Here is a 16,576-nt window from a genome sequence, read left to right on the forward strand (position 1 = left end):
ATCTCTTAGACGCCCCACAGTCCCAGGCTGGAACCTGGGAGGAAATCTATGTTGTTTGCAAAGTACTCGTGTTCTTCTGCACTGACTCAGAGGGCTCAGCAGACAGCGGCGAGTAGTAGGCACCACTGGATACATCTCACGTCTCCTTCCTGCCAGTAACAATGCACGCACGGATTCTCTGTAAGATCCCCCTTTCTGACGCCACTCGTAGGGGCCTATTCATCGCGGGGGGTTTATTCACTTGCTGGGGGTGTGTGTGTGTTATTCACTCGCTGGGGGGGGTATTTACATTGGACAATTCTCATCTAAAACGAGCGCAGTGACGTCACCGCTACTTGTTGGGGTTGTGCAGCACGTTTAGATCGGCAGATCACCGCTGGGAATCACTAACTCCCGGCTTCACGTTCTACGTATGCACGGAGCGGTTAGATGCAGCGAGGAGTCAGTGAGCCAGCAATGACTTTTATGCCAGCTTAAACTGAGCGACAAACAAAGGTGCGCGATGACTTTGTATGCAGACGAACGATTAGTGCACATTTTTAGTAATTTGCACAAATTTTGTGCGACAATCATCACGTGTAAATGGCCTTCAGTGTTACTGAAGCTTCTATTAGATGCCTTAAAGGGGTTGTCCAGGACTATAAGGAGAAGGGTCTGCTGCTCTTCCAGGAACATGTCTGGTCAGTGGTTAACCCGTTCCCGCTATAGGATGTACAGTTACAGTCATACAGCTCGGGCATCAGCTGTTTATTATAACTGACACCTGTCGGCAATAGCTGCAATCGGCCCCTTTAAATGCCAATGTCAATTCTGACAGCGGCATTTAAATCCCCCAAATGATGTTCGGTGGTCCCGTACGCTGTATTATTGTATCTTGTCACCACCAGGATGTACTGGTGGAGAGAAGAGTGACAGGCCAGTGATGCCCCCTGTAGCTGATTGCTTACAGAGCAAGCCAGCCTGTAGGTCCTGGCAGGTCACTAAGGCTTTTCCCCCAGCGGCAGCAGCACCTGCAGATGAGTCACACGCCGGGGAGGACATCGGCAAAGATGTAAGTGGTGGCAGCAGCAGGACAGTCACAGTCAGCGTGGTAGCAGGACACGCAGAGCCATCCCTAATCCCCCTAGTGCGGCGGCAGGGGTCGGAGTGGATGCGGCAGAAAACACCGGAGCATGTAGGCAGCCAAGGCCCTGCCTCAGTGCAGGGAGATAGCGCCGGCGGCAGGATAGACCACAGAACTTAGGGGAGATGCTAGTGGAACGTTAGCTCCGGGGGAACTCCTAGCAGCTGCATGTGTATACATTGCCTCGGCTGGACAGTTAGTGTTAGGGTTCCGTGTTCAGGTTAGGCTTAGATTATTCACTGTAAATGCCTCCATGCTACCCCTGGAACATGGAAGCTAATAATCTAGGCCTTAGGCCTCATGTCCATGGGGAAAATCAGGCCCGCTACGGATTCTCCATGTAGAATCCGTAGCGGGTCCCTCCTGCCCCGCGGACATGAGCGCTTAAAATAGGAATAAATCAGAATTAACTTACCTCTCACACGCTCCGGATACTTCCTTCGCTGCGGCGTCATCTTCTCTCGTCGCGGCCGGATCTTCTTTCTTCGGCTCGGCGGATGTGCATGATGACGTCGGTGACGTGCCCCGCGCATGCGCCGGGCCGAAGCAAAATGATCCGGCCGCGACTGAGAGAAGATGGCGCCGCGACGAAGAGAAGAACCGGAGCGTGTGAGTAAAATCTGATTTTTGTGTCCCGCGGATCCGGACGGCTTCCATAGGCTTCAATAGAAGCCCGCGGGAGCCGTCCCCGCGGGAGACCCGCATGATAATGGAGCATGGTCCAGATTTTTTCATGCTCCATTTTTTTTTAAATCACTTTTATTGACGATCCGCGGGTATTTATCTACCCCGCGGGTGGTCAATGCATCCCTATGGGGTGCGGATCCGCGGGCAGGAGAAGAGTTAAAATCCGCTGCGGATTTTAATTCTTATTTTGCCCGTGGACATGAGCCCTTAGGGTGATTACTCACTAGCGTTTTTTTTCCGCTGTGAATTCGCTGCGTTTTTTTTCCCCAGATGCCTATGGGACTTTCTAATGTTAAAACCACAACGCAACGCAGCACAACTTTGCGTTTTTAACATTAGAAAGTGCCATTGACAATTGGAAGAAAAAATAGCAGCAAATTCGCAGCAGAAAAAAACCCGCTAGTGGGTAGTCACCCTAAGGCCACCTGCAGACGGCCGGGTCAGATCCCACTTCGAGAATTCTCGCAGTAGGATGCGGACCAGTGCCACTGCTGAGGCCTGCGGCTTACCCACTACCAGCATCTCCTCTCTGCGCTGTGTGCCGTCTGTCGCCCAGCCGGCGCATGTGCAGAGAGGAGCCGGCCCATCACCACTGACATTTCTCTGCAGGCCTCTGCGAGACCAGCACAGAAATAGAACATGCTGTAATTTGTTTTCCACGTGTGTTTTCACACGGACAAATGATGGCCGTCTGCCTAGGATTGCGTTATCTAATGCAATCCTATGCAGGCGGGCACGGGCAGAAAATCTGCCCATGTGCAGGGGGCCTAACATGAACACGGAACCCTAACCGTCCAGCCGAGGCAATGTATACACACGCAGCTGCTATGACCTTACACAAGTCACCCAATCGGGAGCTAGGGGTGTGACAGGGGTATTCCTCTATGGAAGCCCTGTCAAACACCTAGCTTTCGGTGGTGACAAGGTACAATAATACCCCCATACGCTGCCACCCTCCTGTGGCGAGATTGCAGGGAGCCATGCAGGTGTCATGGCAGCCAGGGCCTTCTAAAAAAAAAAAATAAAAAAAAAAAAATAAAAAGGCTTCAGGGCTGTCTTAGCAGACTGCTTATCAAGCCGTCCCCGTGGGGTGGCCTGATAGAGTGCCTGCCTGATCGCAGTATGATGTAATGTTATGGCATCACATCATACTTGTTACGATCATGTGGGCAACTAAGCACGGGGCCAACACGATCGTGACCAAGAGAGATACATACGGGTCTCATACAACTGGCCCTGAACTACAGGGAGGGTGACATGGCCCTACCTAAGCAGGGACATCGCCCCAATAAAGGGCGGTCCAGCGGTCTTCGGATCCGGGCCCTAGCTACAACTAGGAACCACGCACCAGAACAGGATACATAAACATGCCACATGACAGGGACAACCGGACAGAACAAGAAAACACAGCATACAGCAGCCAAAATGCAAATACTAACAGCAGATAGTAAAGCAGATATAAATACCAGGTATTCGTTGACACTTTGATCAAAACAAGGAAGCTAGCGGCCACTTCACAGCTCCTAGCTATACAGCTAGTCCCTACACTAACCAGGAGTCCAGCAGCACCAGTCACAGTTCACACCACAAGCTGCAACAGGACAGAACAGAACACAAGTCACACAGAAAGCTATACAGGACAGTTAACAGGATACTGACTAACAGGCACTGGCTTACAGCAGACTACAACATACGGTGTAAACTACACAGACTCCACCCAGAGCTCACATGCACACAGATGGACAGCCACCGTGCTGACATATGGAACCGTGTCAGGGATCCACCAATTGATACACAGAGCGAGACAAAACATTTGGAGGCCGCACCTGTCAGGGAAAAGGAAAAGGGGAGCTGCATGCGCTGCAGACAAGGACTACAGGTGTCCAAACCGTCTTTGGGAAACAGGCAGACACAACAGACCTACATGCAAACACAGAACTAAATGGGAACAAAACCGATACATCCAAACAGTACAATGCCAACATCAACTACTGACAGGAGCTTGGTTTATATGTGCTGCAGGCTAAAGGGGATTAGCTGCTGGAGAATACCACACCAAGTCAGCTCAATTAACCTTCACCTGTAGAGATGTGCTGCTAGGAACCTTAGTACTACAGATCCCAGCAGCACACCCTGACAATACTGCAGGAGCGATCAAAGCATTGCACGTTGTGGACCCCCTTTTGGGTTGGCTCATTCACAGTGATTGGTTGCTGGGGTTAAATTGAGTTGTGTAATATAAATATATGCTCTCGGGCCACCGGCCGCTGTACTGCTCCTCCCGGGCCCACCGCTGACCTCCCCTGTACATCCAGCACTCACTGCTGCTCCTGGCCACCGGCCGCTGTCCTTCCCTGTACACCCCGCACTCACTGCTGCCACCGACCGCTGTCCTTCCCTGTACACCGCGCACTCACTGCTGCCACCGACCGCTGTCCTTCCCTGTACACCCCGCACTCACTGCTGCCACCGACCGCTGTCCTTCCTTGTACACCCCGCACTCACTGCTGCCACCGACCGCTGTCCTTCCCTGTACACCCGACACTCACTGCTGCTACCGACCGCTGTCCTTCCCTGTACACCCGGCACTCACTGCTGCCACGACCGCTGTCCTTCCTTGTACACCCCGCACTCACTGCTGCCACCGACCGCTGTCCTTCCCTGTACACCCGGCACTCACTGCTGCCACCGGCCGCTGTCCTTCCCTGTACACCCGACACTCACTGCTGCTACCGACCGCTGTCCTTCCCTGTACACCCGGCACTCACTGCTGCCACCGACCGCTGTCCTTCCCTGTACACCCGGCACTCACTGCTGCCACCGACCGCTGTCCTTCCTTGTACACCCCGCACTCACTGCTGCCACCGACCGCTGTCCTTCCCTGTACACCCGGCACTCACTGCTGCCACCGGCCGCTGTCCTTCCCTGTACACCCGACACTCACTGCTGCTACCGACCGCTGTCCTTCTCTGTACACCCGACACTCACTGCTTCCACCGACCGCTGTCCTTCCCTGTACACCCGGCACTCACTGCTGCCACCGGCCGCTGTCCTTCCCTGTACACCCGGCACTCACTGCTGCCACCGGCCGCTGTCCTTCCCTGTACACCCGGCACTCACTGCTGCCACCGGCCGCTGTCCTTCCCTGTACACCCGACACTCACTGCTGCTACCGACCGCTGTCCTCCCCTGTACACCCCGCACTCACTTCTCCTCCCGGAACGTCAGCCGCTGTCCCCCTCGTACACCCCGCACTCACTGCCCCTCCCGGACCGCCGGCCGCTGTGCTTCCCTGTACACCCCTCACTCACTGCTCCCACCGCTGTCCTCACCTGTACACCGTGCACTCACTGCACATCCCGGGCTGCTGTCCTCCCCTGTACACCGTGCACTCACTGCACATCCCGGGCTGCTGTCCTCCCCTGTACACCCCGCACTCACTGCACATCCCGGGCTGCTGTCCTCCCCTGTACACCCCGCACTCACTGCACATCCCGGGCTGCTGTCCTCCCCTGTACACCCCGCACTCACTGCACATCCCGGGCTGCTGTCCTCCCCCCTACACCCCGCACTCACTGCACATCCCGGGCTGCTGTCCTCCCCTGTACACCCCGCACTCACTGCTGCTCCACGACCGCCGGCCGCTGTCCTCCCCTGTACACCCCGCACTCACTTGTACCGGTACCCGCCGCCTCCTGCTACCGTAGACAGCCCTGCCACCCCCCGCTGCTCTCCGTCCCCCCACTTACCGCAGCGGACCACCGCAGCCAGCATAGCGAGCAGCAGACTGCGGAGACCAGGCGGCGGCATCTTCACGGAGGAGCTCGGGAACACTCGTCTGTCCACAAGCTACATCCCGCACCGTGTTCGCTGTCACTTGTACCCCAGCTGGAGGTCCCGGAAGCCGCTGCACGCTGCGGAGAACACCGGGATATATCAAACATTGTACAGACGGGATACATCACCCTCCCCCGGGCTGCGTACGGACAACGCTACCCAATGGCAAAGCTGTGCTGCCGCCGTCATTAGTTGCTGGGCAGACAGTCGCCGGCGCTCAGCGTTCACCGCTCCGGAGCCGCGGATATCTTGTATCTCCTGTTTGTATATTTGTAGCCAAATGTTTCCTGTCTGATTCCTGTAGGAGTTACAGGGGTCCGGAGGAGATGTGGGGGGAGGGTGTAGGGTCAGGACCCCCAGCAGCCGCTGAGGGTTGGGGTACTGCTGCAGCAGTCTTGTATAATGTGTGATCAGCGGCGACCTGTGGAGATCAGCGGTGACCAGTGGAGATCAGCGGTGCCCAGGAGAGATCAGCGGTGACCAGGAGAGATCAGCGGCGACCTGTGGAAATCAGCGGTGACCAGTGGAGAATAACTGTGACCAGTGGAGATCAGCGGTGACCAGTGAAGAATAACTGACCAGTGGAGATCAGCGGTGACCAGGAGAGATCAGCGGTGACCAGGAGAGATCAGCGGTGACCAATGGAGATCAGCGGCAAGCCTTGTTTGCAGGTCATTTACTAATCGTCTTCGTGGCAGCACAGTTCCCGGTCCAGGTCACATGTTACGTAAAGTCTGCATTAGTGTATTACAGCGAGCTTACCAAACTGACCTTGTTGTGGTCGATGCTGCTGGTTGTCGTTCCTCCATAACTGCAAAGGCTTCGCATGGCGGATGATCTGGAGACAACGCTAATTCCCGAGCGGCGGATCAGTAAATGCTCGCTCAGCAGGTGATTACATGGAAGACATGGCACCAATACTTGTGGCTGGTGGCAGAAGATCAGAAGAGCTCTCTATGTAAGGAGTGGGGGGGGGGGGAGGGGGCGGTAACCATTACCACCCCCCATACCGCCTGTGTCAGCCACTGGCGGCTAGGAAAACCCAACACCTACCTCTTAGATTGGTGCTCATCATGTAAAACACAGGACCATGTGGAAAAATCCTCTAAAGCCACGGTCAGACGGGGCAGGAAGCTCATGGAATGTCCGCAGCGGGAAAGGCTTCTTCAAAACTTGCGCCATTGTGCACAGCAGACGGTCAGCAGCGTGTGAACGAGAGTTTTGCAAATCTCGCTACTTTGCTGCTTAGTCTCAGGTTTAAAAATGGAGGTGGAAATTCTGTACAGAAATTCCACCCCATGTGAACCCAGACGGGGCAGGAATGCACGCAGCGGAAATTCCACTGCACATTGCGTAGCATTTCCATATCCAAAACTTCTGGTGCGGGTTTTGACTCTAAATAGACTGTGTACCCGCAGTTGACTTCAGCAGATCCAGCGCTCACCTCCCAAGTCTTCAGCTGTCAGCGCTTCCTTCACCTGGTACCCAGTGGCCTCTAGTGAGCGCAGGGCCACTGGTCAGATGTTGGCACTTCCGCATGACCTACCCAGCGTCACTGCGCTCACTAGAGCCCGCTGGGTACCAGGTGAAGGAAGCGCTGACAGCTGAAGACTTGGGAGGTGAGCGCTGGATCTGCTGAAGTCAACTTCCAGTACGCAGCCTATTTAGAGTCAAAATCTTTTGGATACGGAAATGCTGCGGCGCCCGATAATATCATATTCCAGATCAGTACGTGACTCCATGACAAGGGTGCAGGAGTAGCAACAGGGCCGCAGTGCACACGAGAAGACAACCGCTGTTTGGTGTCACGTGACGCTTTCTCAAGCCTTCACACCCCAAGAGTACGAGAGCTTCATTTAATGCCCCGTCCCAGTTGTCTCCTACAACACACAGTACTTATAAAACCCTGTAAACCTTATTCCACAAATGCCCCCCCTCGTGACTCGCATTCACCCCCCAAAGCCTTCATTTAGGCTGCATCCGCACGGGCTACAAATCATCGCTACAATGTGAAGCCCACGTGTCCAACGGGTTCTTTCACATGAGAGATGCTTTGTAGTGAGATCTTGTAGCCCGTGTGGATGGAGCCTCGATGAGGCGTTATGTCGCAGCTAGAGATGAGCGAGCGTACTCGGCCACGCCCCTTTTTCGCCCGAGCGCTGCGATTTTCGAGTACTTCCGTACTCGGGTGAAAAGATTCGGGGGGCGCCGTGGGTGAGTGGGGGGTTGCAGCGGGGAGTGGGGGGGAGAGGGAGAGAGGGCTCCCCCCTGTTTGCCGCTGCTACCCCCCACTCCGCCACGCCTCCCCCAGCCCCCCGAATCTTTTCACCCGAGTATGGAAGTACTCGAAAATGGCGGTACTCGATCGAGTAATTGCTCGAAACGAGTAGGTTCGCTCATCTCTAGTCGCAGCTATTAGGTTCTATTGAACCTAATAGCTCAATGTTCACGCTGCGGAATTCTACTGCGGAAAGTACCGCAGCGTGAAAGAAACTGCGGCATGCTCTAATTGCGGAATAAACGCTCTACACGCCTCACTTGTAGGAATTATCATATATATTATAGCCAATGATAAATGAATTATTAAACTTTTTCATGCAGGAGATCAATTAAGATAGAGCTCCCGAACACGTGATCCACGTTAAAATGGAGCATGCTGGGTTTTTTTTCCAGTGCATGAAATCCGCAAATCACTTAAAATACCATCCGTGGTTATTTAATTAACTGCGGATGGTCAATGCTTTTCTATGGGATGCACTTTGCATTTTTCACACGCGGGAGAACCGCGCGGATTTGCTAAATATAATTTCCCCATGGACATGAGGCCTAAACATGAACAGTGATGACTTAGGCCTCATGTCCACGGCCGTGACGGACTGCACCAGTGGAATATCGCAGCAGAGTCCATCACGACGCCCCCCAAAGTCCCCATACTCACCTTTACGGACCCGCTGTGTGCATCCCTCCTGGAGAGCCGGCACACATGCGCAGTACAGCGCGTGACGCGCCTGCAGTGCGGGATGACGCTGCCGGCAGGGACGTGTAATCATGCGATACCTCCACTGTGCTCATAGCGGAAGTATAGCATGGCGGCAGCTTTCATTGACTACAGTGGAAGCTGGCCGCGCGTATTCTGCAATTATTCATTAAAAGAGCCAAAATTGGGCACATTTTGAAAAATGTTTCATTTTTTCACATTTTTCAACTGTCATATGTCAAATATGTGGAAACATACTGTACAATGTTTTGATAAGATATATATTTCCAGCTGTATACTTTATTCTGGAAGCAGATTGGAAAAACTTTAGTATTTTTTTATCCATGTAGGAGATGTATAAATTTAGCATTAATAAACATTTTGAGGAACACTTTGTTTTTCTACACCCAGCCAGGATTTCAAAGACTCATAGGTGTCAGACTGATAGATACTCCCACAAATGACCCCATTTTAAAAACTACACCCCTTAATATATTCACTGTGCGGTGTCAGCAGTATTTTGACCCCACTGTTTCTTTTTAAGAGTTAATGCAATTAATTCCCAAAACGTATTGAAATTTTATAACATTTCTGTACAGGTGGAGCTGCAGATTTACACCCCTCGCAGGGGGGTCTTCTGTTTATAAGAATTGTAACATAAACAAAAATAAAAACATAAACAAACAAATAAACATTGCCTCAGAATAGTATTCAATAAGGCTGGGTTCACACTGGGCGTATTTCCGGCAGAAATCCCGTGGTTTGGCCGCAGCAAAAACCGCGAGATTTCCGCCGGCAGAACCGCCGCGGAAAAACCCATGGCGGCTTTGAAGCGGCCCGGCCGCTCGCTTTTCCGCTGTGGCCGGCGCTCCCATAGAGGAGAGCGCGGCCGCGGTGGAAACAAAAGATAAATAGACATGCTGCATATTCTGAAACCGCGTCTGCGGCCGCAGCCGCGGTTCCAGCCTGACCGCAGCGGATTGGCCATCCCGTATGTCCACATGGCTGGCTAATCCCGAGATTAGCGGACTCGGGCGGATTTGCCGCAGCAAAATTCCGTGCGGAATTTCCGCGGCAAATGCGCCCTATGTGAACCCAGCCTATGTCTTATATTATTAGAGATGAGCGAGCACGCTCGTTTAAGGCTGATGCTCGATCGACCATCGGTCTTGTTGAGTAACTGATTACTCAACCGAGCACCATAAAGGGGGGTGAGAGTGAGAGAGATCTCCCTCTCTCCCCCTGCTGCCCCTCCGCATGGTGTTCGGTCGAGTAATCAGTTACTCGACAAGACCGATGGTCGATCGAGCATCAGCCTTAAACGAGCGTACTTGCTCATCTCTATACATTATCAATAGTACAGTAGAATTACCTGACATATTGGTACTACATCTAGTCAGCTAGTCCTCCATCTAATAGAATCGTGGGGCCCTCCTCCCTGCGTTCCCCTACTACACATCCGCACCGCTTCACCTCAGGTGGCAAGCATACGGGACAGCCCCGGGACAGTCAGATACGTGGCCCAGGGCAGCCAGGTCCTAAGGAAACTCTCCATGTGCTCTTCCCTTATGGCAGACAGCTTCTTGTACAACATAATTCTGGAGATTCTGGCTAAAATTGGTTCTATATGAAGAGAAGGCGATAGCCACTGGGATGCGATATAGACCCTCCATGCAAATATATTGTGAGACTTGTGCTGTTGGTTACTGTAGCCTGTAGGTTTGTCTGCCAGGAGGCAAGCTATTGGGATAAGGGGGAATGTTTTACCTAGGACTCTAAATATCAGGTGGGCCACCTGTCTCCAAACGGCCTTCACTGATGGGCACGTCCACCATGTATGAGAGACTGTACCCAAAGCTCCACAGCCCCTGAAGCAATCTGGTCAAGAGGTTGGGGAGAACTTGTGGATAATTATAGGAACGTAATATGCTCTGTGTAGAATTTTATAAGATGACTCGGTCAGAGTAACTTGGTGGCTACCCTTGGAAATAAAGGTACAGCAATGGTGCCATCTTAGAAGCGAAAGGGTTATATTTAAGTCAGACTCCCACCGCTTCATAAAGGGGAGCTTAGTCTCCTGTGGAGGTTAATTTAAAGTGGAGTATAGAAGTGAAATTATCCCCGGTTGCAGAGGGGACTGTAAGCATAGCCTCTCAAAGGTAGTGGGTGCAAAACACAAGGATGATCTAGGAAGTTTGGAACAAATGAAACTACTGGTTTGATTGACCTCCATCCAGAGATGGTTAGGGACTGAATAATTTTCTGAGATTTGTGACAGGGTGAGGGGTCTGTTAAACTCAAAGAATTGCTGCATTAATCAGGCCTCTAGCCCGCCACGCCAGCCCTCCCTCAAAGGTGCTTGGTGGAAATGCTTGGTTAGGGACAACTGGTAGTGATGGTGGAAGATCCGACATCAGGAGATACCTAAACCTATCCTCCAAATTGGAAAAAACCTTATAGGTCAGGGCTGAGCTTCCCAGTAAGGCGTGGGGCTTAACTGAAGAGTTAACACAATTTAGAGGAGAAAAAATAAAATTTTATATTTTTGCAAATATGCTATTTTAAAGACAGGATTTTGTATAGCGCACATGAAAATGAGGATTTTAACCCCAAAATAGATACCCCCGTTTGTCCCGTGTTCAGAAACATACCCATTGTGGCTCTAATCTTATATCCGTGCACAACAGGGCCCAAACTGAAAGGAGCAGCCGATGGCTTTCAGAACATAGATTTCTCTGCCTACTATATGTCATGGGGAAATAAAAAGACGCTTTTACACCAACAACCTGAATGCTGCCGTCTTTATGCATTGACATTTTGCTTGAAGGTGATTTAGACCCCATCGCTCACTTGTAGAGCCCTTGAGCAGCCGAAATGATGGAGAACCCCCCACAAATGACCCCGTTTTGAAAACACCCTTTTTGAAAAATCATAACTCTTTTATTTATCCATTGCCGTCGCTGTCTGAGGGTTTGTGTTTTGCGGGATGTGTTATGTTTTTCAGTGATACTATATAATGTACTGAAAAACTTTTTAAAAAAAGAATGAAATGAAAAAAAAACACAAAATTCCGCCATCTTTGGCCTTAGTCACACGGGCGTTTTTTCACGCGATTTGCGGATCGCATGACGGATGCGCATCCGCAAATCGCGTGACCGGTGCGCGCAAGTCACCCGCAAATCGCCCGAAAATCTGCTCCTAGCCGCGTTTCATTAGAAACGGGCCGGAGCTGTCCAGCGCATTGCATTCAATGGAGACGGCAATAGAGCCGGCTCCATTTAAAGCAATGCGCTGCCTGCGAGCCCGGGATGAATTGTCGGGAAGGGCTTAAATATATAAGCCCTTCCTTGCAATTCATCCTAAAATGTGTAAAAATAAAAAATATATATATACTTACCTTCTCCCGGCAGCCGGAGCTCCGCGCGGCCGTCCTGCAGTGGGTGTGAAGGGGGTGTGAGTCAGACCTGCCCCCTGATTGGCTCAGCGCTGAGCCAATCAGAGGCATGTCTCACTCACACCCATTCATGAATTCATGAATGGATGTGAGTCAGACCTGCCCCTGATTGGCTCAGCTCTGAGAGGCAGCAGTCACTCACCCATTCATGAATTCATGAATGGGTGTGTGAGTGAAACCTGCCTCTGATTGGTCAGGGCTGTGACCAATCAGAGGCAGATCATTCAGCAGGCGGGGATTTTAAAGCCCCGCCGGCTGAATAGTGCCGAGAAGCAGTTCAGGAGAACTGACAGCGGCCGCGGCTGGACTCCAGCTGCAGCGGAAAGGTGAGTATACAATTTTTTATTTTAACACATTTTAGGATGAATTGCAGGGAAGGGCTTATATATTTAAGCCCTTCCCGACAATTCACCCCTGCGCACGCCGGCAGCCCATTGCTTTTAATGGAGCGGCTGTATTGCCGGTTCCATTGAATTCAATGGGCAAACATCGTTCTTCTCTGCCACAGCTGTTACAGCTGTGGCAGAGAAGAATGATTTGTCTTCTATATGTTCTCAATGGGGTCGGCGCTGCTGCCGCCGGCCCCATTGAGCGCATATAGAGAAGAGAACACACAGGTGCGATCTGCGATTTCTGTTCTATAATTTATCGGACGAGCGCATAAAAAGCGCTCATGTGTCCGATACCATTGCAAAGCAATGGTTTTATAAAATCGCCGGACGCATGCGCATGCGCAAATCGCGGCTAAAAACGCCCGTCTGACTAAGGCCTTTGGGTGCGTCTTGTTTCTACGGCATACAAACTATAACAAAAATGACCTGATAACTTTATTCTATTGTCAGTATGATTACTACAGTAGCAAATTTATATCATTATTTTTGCTGGACTACTTTAATTTTCCCCAAATATATTTCATTTTTTAAAATTATTTTCTGTCGCCATCTTCTGACCGCCAAAGCTTTATTAGTCTTCTGTTGACATAGTTGTGTGAGACCTCATTGTTTGTGGGACGTTCTGTAGTTTCTATTGGTGCCATTTTGGAGTGCATATAACTTTTGATCGCTTTTTATTGCCTTTTCTCTTGCAGATGGGGTGACAAAAAGTGCAATTCTGGCGTTACTTTTATTCTGATTACGTTCACTGCGTGGTAAATAATTAGTTACTTTGATAGACTTTTCAGATGCAGTGATACCAAATATGTTTTTCGGTTTTATTATAAATATGAGAAAAGGGTTGTTTTTTTTTTTACTTTTATTACTTTTTTTTTGGTAATAATTATTACAACTTTTTTAAACTTATTTTTACTTTTTTTTTTCACTCCCCAGAGAGGACAAGAACTTGCGATAGTTAGATCGCTCCAGCAGTATGATGTAATGCCATAGTATTACATTATACTATGGGGCATTTAGGGGGCACCAGCTGCTATGGCTACTGCACGGCACCATCAAACATTAATCGGGGCATATAAATGCTGCTGCCAGAATGGACGGCAGCATTTAAAGGGTTAACAACTCTGCTGAGCAGTGGTGCTGATCGGAGGTGTTGCGGTTGGGTGTCCGTTGTAACAAACAGCCGGACCTGCATTGTATGGAGTGGGATCAACCCCCAATCCCCCTCCCTACAAACCCTGATTCTCCTGTAGTGTTAAGGAGGTAAAGAACCTGGTATCTTTCAGAACTGTAGGAACCTTTACTAGGAGCTCAGAATCCGATCCAAGTACTCAGCTCTGTAACCGACCCTATACTGGATGCAATGGGTCGGTTTGCATCTATCCAGGTCCATCTCGAGAACCGCCAGTAGAGATTTATAGTTTTTCTCAAAGAGGTTATCGGTGTCTGCTGTAATCACGGCCCCTAAATATTTGATCTCGTCTTCCTTTCAAGAAAGAGAAAATGCTGTCTGTAATGATTCTACCTCTGACTGTGGATGGGTCACATCAAGTATTTCAGACTTATTTAGGTTTACCTTAAAGTTAGATAACCTTCCAAACCTCTCAAATTCTCTTAATGTACAGGGGAGTGCTACTCTGGGATTAGTAATATATATCAAGAGCTCATCAGTGTGCAGTGCAACCTTGTGCTCCACTCGTCCTATATCAACACCCCCGTATGTTGGGATTTGCTCTCATCACATTCGCCAAAGTTTCCATCGCTAAAATACACAGAAAAGGAGACCAAGGACAATCCTGCCTTGTGCCATTGTTGATCCGCAGTGGGCGCAACAACTGACCATTAACACATACCCTTGCAGTCGGGCCACAATTCAGCTCAAGAACCTTAGGCCTATGCCGATTTTCCTCAAGGCTGCCTCGAGGAACCCCCAGTCCATCCTGTCAAATGCCTTCTCGGCATCCACCGCCAGCAGGCACAGGGAGTCCCCCGAGTTGCGTGCCCTCAACCAAAGTCAGATATTATATCCCCTAATAAAAACCTGTCATAGACATCTCGGCATCAGGTACGTTTGTTTCGTCCACTCTATCACTCAACAATAGTAACAAATGCCTTTTTTGGTTTGAAAATAACTCATGTAAGAAGACCCTGAAGGATCTTACAATCTCAGATTTTTCAACCAAGCGTGTCAATTGGTGCTCATTTACCTGGGCCGAAAATTGTTGGTATGGAGCAACAAACAAGCATGTACTCATTCATTGGCTGATTATTATCTTTTGCTGATCGCTTGGCAATTAGGCGAACACTTGGGCCCAATATTCAGGCTGTGTTAAAGGGTCATAAGCTAATTTCACATGTGCAAGCGCGATATTGGCTCGTGAAACTTGACCTGATATCGCGCTCACCAATGTGCAATTTCCCCACAGATTCAAGGCTCTTTTGTGTCAAAAATGCCTGACCGCTTTCGGGAATTAGGGAACCTCCGACGCAGCTGTCAGAACATTGTTTTCAATGGGAAACCTAGCATTACACTTGTGTGCACCTCGCACGCAGTGCAATACTTTTCTTGGCCCCATTGAAAACATTGGGCAATGTGTTCCGAGGGAACAATGAAAGATAAGACATAGCATGATTTTTTCGTATATATATATATATATATATATATATATATATATTTATTTATTTTTATTTATTTATTTAGGCAAGCTACCCATGTCTGCTGCCCTCTTGCGGTTTCGGGCAGATGCAGGTAGCACTCTGCTCCTCCTGTATGAATTGGCTTGTAACTGGGTACTCTACATCAGCACTGCAGGAATTCATAGAACGGTAGAGTTGGAAGGGAACTCTAGGGTCATCAGGTCGAACCTCCTGCTCAGTGTAGGATTCACTAAATCATCCCAGACAGATATCTGTCCAGCCTTTGTTTGAACACTTCAATTGAAGGAGAACTCACAACCTCCCATGGCAACCTGTTCCGCTCATTGATCACCCTCACTGTCAGAAAGTTTTTTTCTAATATCTAATTTGTCTCTCCTCCCTTTCAGTTTCATCCCATTGCTTCTAGTCTTTCCTTGTGCAGATGAGAATAGGGCTGATGCCTCTGCACTGTGACAGCCCTTCAGATATTTGTAGACCGCTATTAAGTCTCTTCTCAGCCTTTTCTTCTACAAGCTAACATTCCCAGATCCCTTAACCTTTCTTCATAGGACATGATTTGTAGACTGCTCACCATCTTGGTAACTCTTCTCTAAACTTGCTCCAGTTTGTCTATGTCTTTTTTAAAGTGGGGTACCCGGGAACCGGACACTGTAATCCAGATGAGGTCTGATTAAGGAAGAGCAGAGGGGGATAATTACCTCACGTGATCTAGACTCTATGCTTCTCTTAATATATTCCAGAATTGTGTTTGCCTTTTTTGGCTGCTGCATCACATTGTTGACTCATGTTCAGTCTATGATCTATTAGTATACCCAAGTCTTTTTCACACGTGCTGCTGTTTAGCCCAATTCCTCCCATTCTGTATGTGCTTTTTCCATTTTTCATGCGCAGATGTAGGACTTTGCATTTTTCCTTGTTAAATACCTACTGTTCCAGCTTTTCTAGATCTTTTTGAATACTCTCTCTTCTCTAGTGTTAGCTATCCCTCTTAGCTTTGTGTTGTCAGCAAATTTGATCAGTTTCCCATCAATTCCCTCCTCCAGGTTATTCATAAAAATGTTGAACAACACTGGGCCTAGGACAGAGCCTTGTGGTACCCCACTTGATACATTCTTCCAATTGAATGTACAGCCCTTTATGACCACTCTTTAAGTAAGATCACTCAGCCAGTTGTGAATCCACCTAACAGTTGCCTTATCAATCCCATATTTTGTCACTTTTTCAGTAAATATAGTATGAGATACTTTGTGAAATGCTTTATTAAAATCAAGATATACTATATTTACCGCATTTCCCTGATCAACCCAGTCGGTGATTCTGTCATAGAAGGAAATTAGATTTGTCTGGCATGACTTGTTTGTTACAAACCCATGCTGGCTCTGGTTAATTACTCCATTCTTATCCAAGTACTTGCATACATGCTGTTTAATAATTTGTTCAAAGATCTTTCC

The 16,576-nt window shown here is 49.5% G+C and overlaps 1 protein-coding gene across 2 annotated transcripts in view; it reads right to left on the bottom strand.

Annotated features, from left to right (window-relative positions):
• Positions 1-16,576, bottom strand: part of LOC136580602 (class II histocompatibility antigen, M alpha chain-like) — a 77,275-nt gene that overhangs the window by 17,678 nt on the left and 43,021 nt on the right. Inside the window, exon 1 of one of the 2 annotated variants that reach the window (XM_066581276.1) lies at positions 5,560-5,748. The exons of the other annotated variant lie outside the window; for it this stretch is intronic. Within the exon in view, the coding sequence (XP_066437373.1) occupies positions 5,560-5,620 (61 nt within the window). The 5' untranslated portion in view covers positions 5,621-5,748. Of the gene's footprint in view, positions 1-5,559; positions 5,749-16,576 lie in introns of those variants that run through there. 2 annotated transcript variants of the gene reach the window in all.

Source organism: Eleutherodactylus coqui, chromosome 10 (assembly GCF_035609145.1).
Source record: "Eleutherodactylus coqui strain aEleCoq1 chromosome 10, aEleCoq1.hap1, whole genome shotgun sequence".
Taxonomy (NCBI): Eukaryota; Metazoa; Chordata; class Amphibia; order Anura; family Eleutherodactylidae; genus Eleutherodactylus; species Eleutherodactylus coqui.